At 50.4% G+C, this 11281-nt stretch overlaps 1 protein-coding gene across 1 annotated transcript in view; it reads right to left on the minus strand.

Annotated features, from left to right (window-relative positions):
* The window catches only part of LOC103738140 (rho guanine nucleotide exchange factor 10-like protein), a 25216-nt gene extending 17754 nt beyond the window's left edge, over window positions 1–7462 (minus strand). Inside the window, exons 1-3 of the mRNA XM_008838011.3 lie at window positions 7312–7462; window positions 1359–1544; window positions 601–634 (exon numbers count right to left, since the gene is read on the minus strand). Of these exons, the coding sequence (XP_008836233.2) occupies window positions 601–634; window positions 1359–1544; window positions 7312–7348 (257 nt within the window). The 5' untranslated portion in view covers window positions 7349–7462. The remainder of the gene's footprint in view (window positions 1–600; window positions 635–1358; window positions 1545–7311) is intronic.
* Window positions 7463–11281: the final 3819 nt, after the last annotated feature.

The raw sequence follows: 11281 nt of genomic DNA on the forward strand, positions 1-11281 counted from the left end.
ACATGCCTTTAATCCCAGCACTTGGGAGGCAGAGGTAGGCAGATCTCTGTGAGTTCAAGGCCAGCCTGGTCTACATAGTGAGTTCCAGGCCAGCTGGGACCACCAGGAGACCCTGTCTCAAAAGGATGAAAATAAAAAATAAAAAAAAAAGAAGAAGAAAAGAAAAGAAACAGACTGGTAACAGAAGAAATCAGCACAGGGCTAGACAGGTCTGAGTGAGTGGGGCCTCCCCTTCCCCCCATTCTGCATAGTAACACAGAGAGAGAGGGAGAGAGAGGGAGAGAGAGAGAGAGAGAGAGAGAGAGAGAGAGAGAGAGAGAGAGAGGAGGAGAGAGTGAGACTCTCCAAGTGTGACTCTGCCAAGGCCACTAGAGTAGCAAGAGGAAACACAGGGTTCGGGCCAGGCTAGCTTTCTGCTGGGCCACAGGCTCCCAAGCAAAATAAAGAGGCCACAGATGCTTCAGGGGATGACCTCATCCCCAAAAAGGGTTTTAATGCCCTACAGTGCTCTTTAGCCTCAGTTCCACCCAATCCCACACCCCTGTCCGGGTCCTTCTTTTCCTAACCCCCAGAGCATTGGCAAGGAGCAAGCTCACTTACTCTGTCTGGGGCAATGAGGCCGCTGGGTCCAGCTCTGTGGGAAGGAGCAAAGGGAAACAGACTGTCAGGCAGAGGCATCCCAGGACCAGGACCTCTTCCCACCCCCTGTCCCACCCCACCCCCCAGGGAGCCACAGCGCCTGCAGGACTGGCCTTTCCCAGCCCCTACCTGGTGAGTAAGCTCCCTACCTGTCCAGCCTGCACCACACACCCCCACAGTCCAACCTCAATCAGAACCAGCCTGCCTACTCGGTTTCCACCAACCCATACCTCCCGGTGGAATGACTATCTCAGGAAGTTCCTGCTGGTCCAGTCCCCAGTGTCTCCTAGAGGACAAATCTGAAAACCCAGCAGCTGGGGCCCTCCCACCCCCAGGGTGTTGGCTCCCTAAGCAGATGGAGAGGGAACTTCAGGAGACCACTCCTCCAGGTGGGTTCTCTGGGGCCATGACCAAAAAGCTACAAAACATAAGCTCTGGGCATTAACTATCCCCCCATCCAAACCCAGGTCAAGGGATTCCATTTAGGCCTTGCCAGAGTACAAGCCAGATGTTGCAGGAATGCTAAGAATTCCCTTTCCCAAGAGAAGCTGGGAACTCAGCCTCTTCCCAGAGGCTCCCCTTCCTGTTTCCTGGGGACAGCGGCAGGGCCACCAGGCATCCTGGGAGCCAGCATTCCCTCCAACCCCTGCCAGCTTTCTGGGATCTGCCTGCAGCCCCACAAGCCTGGAACCCAGGTTGAAATCCCCAGAATGCCTCACCTGTGCCAGGGACAGGGTCAAAGCAGATCAGTGGGGCATCCGTGTCCCTCTCAGGGGCAGGGCAGGGAACTGCCAGGCCTGTGCTGGTGTCCTCTTCGTCATCACTGTCGTCAAAATCAAAAGCTTCTCCAGAGTCGTCCTCCACCTTAGGGGAGGGGCCTGGGGCTCTGGAAGCCAGAGGATCTCCTGGAAGAGAAGGAGGGGTTAGCTGACAGTGGGTCTCAAAGGTATGGTTCAGGGATAGAGGGCTGAAGGCTGGAAAGCAGTTCTGGGGGCTGGGTTAATGCTACTCCAACTGGATGGTCCTGGGCATCCTGGGAGCTGGGTCAGGTCTCTGAGCAGGTGGCAGTGGAGGCAGGACTTGAACATACGTCTCTCATCTCGTTTTACACTTGCCTGTCCTTCAAATGCACGTGTGTTTCTTGGGTGTTGGTGCTCTCTCACCATGTCCTGCACGCAGCTCTTTATCTGGCATGAGTGAAGGTGTGATCGGCGCTGCCTGAAGGCAGCTGGTGCCCAGATAGGTACCCGTGTTTAGGGCAGGCTGGAGCGGATGGGACCTGAGCCTCCGACACTGAGGTCTCCAGTCTGCCCCACTCTCTGCTGCTCCCCTCCTGGTCTACCCCACCCTCCTCCTCACCTTCAGAGCTCTCCCTGAGTGCACTGATAGAGCACCTGCCTCTGTTCCAGCCTCAGTTTCCCCAATCTTGTTTTGCATGGTGAGGACTGGTGTATCTTCAATTATGGATTCCTTAGTAGACTGGGCCCTTGTCAGGGCCTGGCTGACCTGGGCTGGGCCTCTGCAGCTTTTGGTCAAGTCCTGAAGAAACACTGAAAACCGCCCTGGCCCTGAGTTGTCCTCTGTGGTACCTCTACACAGCTGAGAGACCTGCTAGCTATGTGGCTCTGAGCAGGTCACTCAAGTCTTGGTGCCTTCATTTCTTCCTCTGTGTAGTGGAGAACAGAAGCACTTTCCCAAGGCTGAATGCACATCAGCAGGGCCATGGTCAAGGTTTCTCAGACTCATCATAATTGACCCAGAGCAGGGTACCTCCGCCTCAGCCATCCTTCCCACTCACTGTGGGACTCAGCACCCTGCTTCTGCCCACGTGGGACAGTGTCACCCTACAGTTATGACAACCTAAACTGCCTCCAAACATCGTTGTGTTTAGAAGAGAGGTGCAGAGACCTCTGGGGGTTCAGCATGGGTTATGTAAGAGTTCTGACTTTATTGACAAACATCAGAGCTGCCTATGTAAGAGTTCTGACTTTATTGACAAACATCAGAGCTGCCTATGACCCTTCAGGACATGATGGATGGAGAGGAGGACTGAGCAGAGAGCAGGGTGGAGGGGCCAGCAGATGGATCTAGTTCCAACAATCTTTCCCCTCAGGAAGACTTGATTCTTCCCCATGTGGCCCGGAGGTTCCCAGGTAGGACAGTCAGGGGCTGATGTACCCAATGAGAGAGAGGCCTGTTTTCCTGTTGGCTCTGGTGATTCATACCTGTTACCACAGCACTTGGGAGGCTGAGGCAGGAGGAATTAGAGGCCAGCCTGGGTTTCAGAGTGAGACCTGTCTCAAAAGAGAGAGAGAGGCCAGGTGTTGTGGCGCATGCCTTTAATTCCAGCACTCTGGAGGCAGAGGCAGATGGCTCTCTATGAGTTCAAGTCCAGCCTGATCTATATAGTGAGTTCCAGGACAGCTGGGGCTACAGGGCAACCCTGTCTCAAAAAGACCAGAAAAAGAAAAAAAGAGAGAGAGATGACTTAATGGTTAAGAGTGTTTGCTGCTCTTCCAGAGGACCCCAGTTCAGTTCCCAGCACCCACATCTGGCAGCTCACAACCACCTATAACTCTAGGTCCAGGGGATCCAATACCCTCTTCTAGCCTCTGCAGACACCACATGTGACATGCTCACATACATAAATGAAAAATCATAAAAATAAAAATGTTTTAAAGGAAAGAAAAATGGGGCCAGAAAGATGGCTCAGCAGGCAAAGGTACTTGCTGCCCAATGATGCAACCCTGACAACCAGAGTTCAATCCCCTGAACCCACATAAGGGTGGAAGGAGAGAACTGACTCCATAAAGTTGTCCTCTGATCTCTACATGTCTGCCATAGAACCCACATGTATGCACACACATCATACACAAAATAAATAAAATAATTTTAAAAGCAATCACTCACTGCAGATATCTAAAAAGATTGTGTAATGATTGTACAACAACATTCATAAAACCGTATTTGGTGTTATAATACCAAATACAATACACTTGGTATTGGGTTGATTATTTATGATATTTAAAGTTGTATTAACAAAACCACATTGGGTACAATGTTTTTTAGTTTTTTATGACATTTATTTATTTAAAGGTGTGAGTTTTGGATGTTCACATGCCACGTGTACCTGTGGAGGTCAGAAGACAACTTTTGGGAGTCATTTCTCCCCTTCCACCATGTGGGTCCCAGAGACCAAACTTGGGCCCTCAGACTTGGTGATACCCACCAAGCCATCACATCAACCCACAATAGGTACAAGTTTGATACGGGGTTTTTGATTGTCTATTTTTGTCTGGAATTTTTTTTTTTTTTGAGAGAGAGGGTCTCACTATGCAGCTTGACTGACCTGGAACTATGTAGACCAGGCTGGCCTTGGGCTCACAGAGATCTACTTGCCTCTGCTTCCTGAGTGCTGGGATTAAAGATATGTGCTGCCACACCTCGCTCTTGATACTGTTTCTGACATTTGTGTCAGTTTTGTATATAATATGTATGTGTATATTCCTGTTCATATGTATGTGTTTCTATGTTCATGTATTCGTGTTTGTGTGTCTATGTGTGTCTGTGTATGTGCATGTGTACATGCACATATATGTGTAGTGTGTGTGTCTGTGCATGTATATGTGCATGTGTACATGCACGTGTATGTGTAGTGTGTGTATGTGCGTGTGTACATGCACGTGTATGCGTAGTGTGTGTGTGTGTGTGTGTGTGTGTGTGTAGAGAGCCTTCTGCCCTTCCCTTTTTACATGTATGTGTGTGTGTAGTATGTGCGTGTGTGTGCATGTGTGTGTGTATGGAGCATTCTGCCCTTCCCTTTTTACCTCTGCTCCAGCCACACTGGTCTTGCTGTACACGAATGTGCCATGACCTCTGGACCTGTCATCCTGGACCTGGGCTGTTCTTCTCCCAGGTATCTCTCCTGTTCCCACCTTCTCAACACCAAATCTACAATCTGCACCCCTCAGTGAGGTTTGCCATGGAGCCCCTGGAACTCCCCATGGGCCTTACCTTTTCCTCTAGGTCACCCAGCAGATAACATGCATTTAATGTGCCTTTGCTGAAAACACACACATGTGCACACATAAACACAGCCATACACATAAGTATATGCACACACACATGCACACACTCAAATACACTCATTGTGGCTATGAACTGTGGTTTCAAAAAACTTTGTTTTTCATTTCTTGAGACAGTCTCATGTAGCCCAGGCTGGTCTCAAATTTACTATGTAGCCTAGGACGACCTTGAGCTTCTGATCCTCCTGCCCCTACCTCCTAAGTGCTGGGAACAGAGGCATGCCACACCACATCCAGTGCTCAAAATATTTTTAAATCCCAGAGTAAATGACTACAGAGTCCCTGCTTGCTGTTTTGGAGGCACACGATACAGGCCCATCCTGCTTTTTGGTGCTTGTCTAACCTCTCAGTGCCCTGGGTCCTTGCCCCAGTGAGTCTGCTGAGCAGGGGTTGAGAGGGTTCCCTACACACATGGCAGAGCCACCATAGTAACTAAGCGCTCAGGGCCACGTCAGCTGGGCTCAACCACTGATGCCAGCCACAGGGTGAATGTGGAGGTACATGACCTTCCAATCTTTGCTCCGCTCTTGCTCTGGAAAATGGGGCCACAGTGCTAACTGGCCCCCATGGGTGCTGGAGGAAGACCAGGCTAACACAAAGACCTCCCCCCCCCCCCCCCCCCCCCCTCGGTCACTGTTAGCTGTTCACATGACAGTGATGCCCCAGTATATTACTGTCACTGCCATTACATCATTCTTGTGACTCCATCACAGTTATTATTATTATTACAGCCCTGTCAGAGCCCAGCCCTGTCCCAGGCTGGAATGAGCTGTTCCTTCCTAGTCAGCCAGTCCCGACCCCAGGGCACCCTGCCTCCCCCAGGGGTGTCAGGAACTCAGGTCACTTCTTCACCTCCTCCCAAGAAGAGAACAAACTGCTCCAGCTACACACCCACGCATCCATCCAGCAGCTGCTGGCAGCCCTGGGCCAGGAACTAAGGGGAAGATAAGACATGGCCTTGGGGTTGTCTGGGAGCTCACCTCTGGCTGTGGAGTAGGAGGAAACAATTTAGCACAAGGGTTGAGACGACATCCCAAGAGGAGCTAGCTAGTGCTCACCAGGCTCTGGGAAAGGCCTGGGCCCCAGGCTACCTTGGCAGAGCCTTGAAGGACAAAGAAACAGCTGACATACTTGGATGGGGAGTAGAATTGCCAGGGAAACAGAATTGGGGGACCAACAGTTAGTGCCCCTGGTGCACTGCAGACACGAATCGGGCAGGGCTCACCACAGGTCAGGCGTCTAAGGGTGGCCCTCTCCTCAGGAACTGGAGCCCAGAAATAGACAGGGACCAGTCCATCAGGTAAAGGGAGTCAGTTACGCTCGTCAAAGCTGGAACAAGAAAATGTCCAGAGGTGTCTGCTCGATTCTGTCTTTTCCTCACTTCCCCATTGGCCTTCTTAGAAGGTAGGAGAGAGAGAGCAGGGTGTCTCAGCAGTAGGAGCCAGAGGGAGCTAGCCTGGGACTCCAGGCCTCCAGCACAACAGGAGATCCCTTCGTCTTTCTCTAAGCACCCCACATTTCTCCTTATCAGCGGGAAGATCCAAGGACCCAACCCAGGGCAAATGGGAGTTGAGCCACTCCCAACCATCTGGACAGAAGGCATGACAGGCTGGCCATTTTGTACCTTGATGGACACACCCGGTCATCAGGAAAGCCAACCCAAATGAGTCCAGGAGGTAGGGACTGGAAAGTCGCCATTGTTGTGGGCAGGCACTCTCGCTGAGTGAATCCCCACACCATGATCAATGAGGTGCCCCAAGCAGATGGATCCCCCACACCTCAGGATGGAACATACCAAGGGAATAGAGAATCATCATCTGGCCCTCCCAGGGCTTAGGGGCTCAGGGCACCACCCACACAGGCTGTCCACACCTTCCAGTGACACACACATCTATTCTCTGAACAATTGATTGCCACACACAGTCTTATGAATATTTAAATCTTGCAACATGGGAGAGGGCGTTATCACCCCATGTTTAGGACAATGTCATTGAGCCATAAGGACAGCAAGTCACTTAACTAAGTTTACAATGTAAGTGACAGGGTCAGGATCCAAACTCAGACTAGGCTAGTGACCAAACCTCGCTCTGCTCTCTTGCCTCTCCATGGGAGGCAGAAGGGGACAATGGGTGAGACAGGCTTGGACAGGGCCTAGATGCCACCTGTGGTGTCTGAGGCTCCACTGCAGGGGCTGCCAAGGCAAACACAGGAAGCTGGGTTGGATTTCAGATAACAAGTGATTTTGTAAGTTGAAGTATATATAATTATTTTCTTCTTTTCCTAAATCAGGTCACACAGAGATGACTCCCTGGCCCGACCTTTATGGCTGGACCCTTCCTCTCAAACCTCAACTGGCCTGCTTCAATCCCAAGTGCACCTTAATCCTGGACCCCAACCATCCATCCCCGCAGGTGTTCTTAGGTGACACATAAAACATTAGCCCGGGCCTGGCGCCTACTCGGAAGAGGACATTACTCCACTTTGTGGACAGGGAACCTGAGGAGACACAGGGCATGTGGCCCAATGGTGCCACAGGGCCTCTGGGAGGAGGGGCAACAGAAGGCAGCAGGGGCCTGGGGTACGGTACCTATGGCAGACTGTGGAGGAGAGTTCGAGGAAGCCATCAGACAAGGTCCAGTTCAGACCAGCGCTGTCCCCCGCTGCTCATCTGTGAAAAGAAGGCCAGAGACTCAGTTAGACAGCCAAGAGTGGAAGCCTGGCTCGAGAGCCGCGCTCAGGCCCAGCAGCACTCACACTCTTCCCAACAGTCCCAGAAAGGGCCTGGCCTCCACCCAGCATCAATCATTAACCCATAGAAAAACTCACAGCTGCCTCGCAGAAACCCCCATCTTTCCAGAACCCACTGCAGCCACTGCCCTAGGCTAGTGTCAAGGGGCCCACAGGAGTCTGTGGACCAGCCAGAAGGGTCCCTCCTATGTCCTCGAGCCCAGGGACTGGAATCACACTTGAGCCTCCAGGTCCCCATGTTCCAGAAGGTGAATTGTCCTGGACTGCACTGTCACAGATATGGCTGGACACTTCCTCCTCATGGTATCCCTGTCACCACAGGCTCCCATGGGTTCAGCTGCTCTCACCAGTCCCCTCCTGTGGCCACCCTTATTTTGTCCCACATTGCCCTGTCCTATGGGGTTGGCCAGCTGGCAGGTAGCCACCAGCCTTAGCACACAGTTTCAGGAAGGATAAGGGCCTCTGAGAAGTGAGTGGCACAGGACAGGGACAGAATCCAAACCTCTCCAAGCTGAAGCAGCTGGCCAGGCAGCAGGAGCCTCTCCCATCATGTGGGGCTCACTCACACAGCACACCTGAGCCCCCGGGAGCTCCCTGGACCCCGGAGCAACCTTGCCAGATGTCTCCTGTCAAGCTGGGAGAGAATGGTCTCACAGTGCCTGCTGCCACCCATACCTCGGAGCTGGCAGCTTCAACCTTCTAGAATTCCCTCAGGGGAGTGCATTAGGCCTGGAGGGAGAGCGGTTAGCCCTCAGTCCAGCCCAGCTCTGCGACCAGCTGGCTTTGGGCCTGTTTTTCTTTGCATTCCCAAAGGCTTTATTGCTAACTGTCCAAATAAAAATGGAATGTGCAAGGAAGGCCATAGCCATGACAGCAGGGACAGTCAAGGCATCTACACCTCAGTCATTCCAGGCATTCCACAGGCATCTTCATAGACTGATACAAATTATAATGGAAAACAAGGCTAGAGCACATGCCAAACTTGCTCAAGATCATACATCTAGGAAGGGGCAGGATTTGAACACACACCATGAGTCAGAGTCTGTGCTACTTAAGGAACCACTATGCTAGAGGGTCTCTTGAACTTCAATAGAGTGCACGATGTTTAAAATCCCCCTTTTAGTGCTGGCAAGATAGCTCAGTGGATAAAGTGCTTACTGCATAAGCATGAGGACCTGAGTTCAGATCCCCAGCACTCACCTGGGCATGGCTGCATGTGCCTATAACCCCAACACTGGTGGGCAAAGACAGGTGGATCCTGGAAGCTCACTGGCCAATCTAAATGAAACAGCCAGCTCCGGGTTCAGTGAGAGACCCAGTCTCAAAAAACAAGGTGGAGAGGAATAGAGGAGGACATGAAATGTCACCTCGGGCCTCCACAGATACCTGCACAGGCAAGCACACACGTGCACACACATTCACACACACACACACACACACACACACACACACACACACACACCTCCCTTCTACCTCAGGTCCTAAATTCCCAAAAGCATCCAGTGTTAGCTTCATAAGAACCTTTCTAAGGCCAGGCATTGGTGGCTCACGCCTTTAATCCCAGCACTTGGGAGGCAGAGGCAAGTGGATCTCTATGAGTTCAAGGTCAGCCTGGTCTACATAATGGGTTCCATTATGGGGCTGGGGCTACACGGGGAGACCTTGTCTCAAAAGACCAAAAAAAAAAAATCTTTCTAAAGCCAGGCGTGGTGGCACACAGAGGCAGGTGTATCTCTATGAGTTCCAGGCTTACCTGATATATATAGCAAGTTCCAGACCAGCCAGGGCTACATTGAGGCCGTGTCATAAGACAAACCCCTGGGGCTACAGAGATGGCTCAGTGATTAAGAGCACTGACTGCTCTTGCCAATGGCCCAGGTTCAGTTCCCAGCACCCACACGATGGCTCACAACCATCTGTAACTCCAGTTCCAAAGATCTCATGCCCGCTTCTGATATCCAAGGGCATTGCACCACACAGGTACACTCACATACATGCAAACAAAACATTCATACACATAAAATAAATAAATTTTAAAAAATTTAACCTCCTAGAATGCTGGGCATTGTGGCATACACCTTTAATCCAGCACTCAGGAGGCAGAGACAGGTGAATCTCTGAGATCAAGGGGAGCCTGCTCTACATAGTGAGTTCCTGGGATACAAGAGACTCCTTCAAAAAAATAATAACAGAGGAGCAGAGAGATGGCTTAGTGGTTAGGAGCACTGGCTGCTCTTGCCGAGAAATAAAAGAATTCCTGGAATTCAGTGAAAAGGACAATACAACTTCTGAGACACATCTCAAAAAGACAAAAAAAAAAAAAAAAAAAAAAAAAAAAAAGACCAAAGAACCCAGGCTCAGTTCCCAGCACACACATGGTGGCTAATAACTGTAACTCCAGTTCTTGGGGATATGATGCTCTCTCCTGACCTCTGTGGGCATTGCAGGACATGGGTGCATTTACATACATGCAGGCAATATACTCATACACACAAAATAAAATAATAATTAAAACCTCCTAGAATGATCCCCTGACACAGCTGTGTTCGGCTGTCCCATCCCCCATTATTCATGATGTCCCCTTCTGCAATTTCAGTCACCCCTAGTCAAGCATGGCTGTGTCACCACCCTTCAGCAGCAGCCTAACACTCCGTTGTATGCCCACATCACCCTCATTTCATCTCATCACCAAGGTGCCAAGGGGGAGGGCTATGCCATGAGGGAATCTGAGAGGCAGAGGGGGAGGCCACCTTCCCGTAATTTTTATCCCAGTGGATTGTCATGATTGTTCCATTCCATTATCGCCTGCTACTGTTAATCTTTTAGGGTGCTTTATCACAGGCCTGCATACACAGGGTCAGCACTACCACGGGGTTTCCGGCACCACTGGGGGGTCTAGGAGCATATTCCCTACAGACACAGGGACCACTGTTTACATGGAAAGAAGCACACAGATCTCCAAGCTGCCACTGATTCAGGTTTTTTAATTTTATTTATGTATTTTTATTTTATGTGTATGAGTGTATTGCCTGCATGTATGTAAGTGCATTGGGTCATGCAATGCCCACAGAGTCCAGAAGAGGGCATAAGAGCCCTTGGAACTGGAGTTACAGGCAGTTTTTAGCTGGGTGCTAGGAATTGAACCTGAGTCCTCTGCAAGAGCATCCAGTGCTCTTAGCCTCTAAGCCATCTCTCCAGGCCCCTCCTGATTGATTGATTGATTGATTGACTGACTGACTGACTGATTGACTGATTGTTGTTGTATGTGTAGTGTGAGACTCCTTATTTATTTAATATATGTAGTGTGTGTGGTACATGTACTGTGTGTACTCATGCACGTGCAGAGGTCGTAGGAGGAGGTCAGCTGTTGCACTGAATGTATTAGGAATTTATTAGGAATTTAGAAATCAGAAATTAAAGATGAATATTAACTCTGTAAACTCTGAAACCAAACTAAACATTGCTGTGACACTGTGTGAAGTAGATAAGTAGATAAGAAGCTAAGTTGTAACCTAGCAACCAAACAGAACCTAGTGAGTTGAGTGTCTGTGTGTTGGTGATAAGTGACCACAGGGTGTGAGCCATATCTCAAGAAAACACTGAAATTACTGAGCTAAGTCAGAAGGACTTCAGCCAGAAAATAAATATATAAAATCTGGTAGCTAAAAAGATTCTTTTGATGCTTGGCTACACGAGACTCTGAATCCGTGGGCCTCGTCCCGGCACATTGCCCAAAACCTGAGACCGCTACCTGAAGTTCTGCCCAAGACCAGACCGGAGCCTCGCCTGAGACCTGATCGAGGACCTCA

The sequence above is a fragment of the Nannospalax galili genome, unplaced genomic scaffold (genome assembly GCF_000622305.1).
Source record: "Nannospalax galili isolate Female #2095 unplaced genomic scaffold, S.galili_v1.0 scaffold2090, whole genome shotgun sequence".
NCBI classification, from domain to species: Eukaryota; Metazoa; Chordata; class Mammalia; order Rodentia; family Spalacidae; genus Nannospalax; species Nannospalax galili.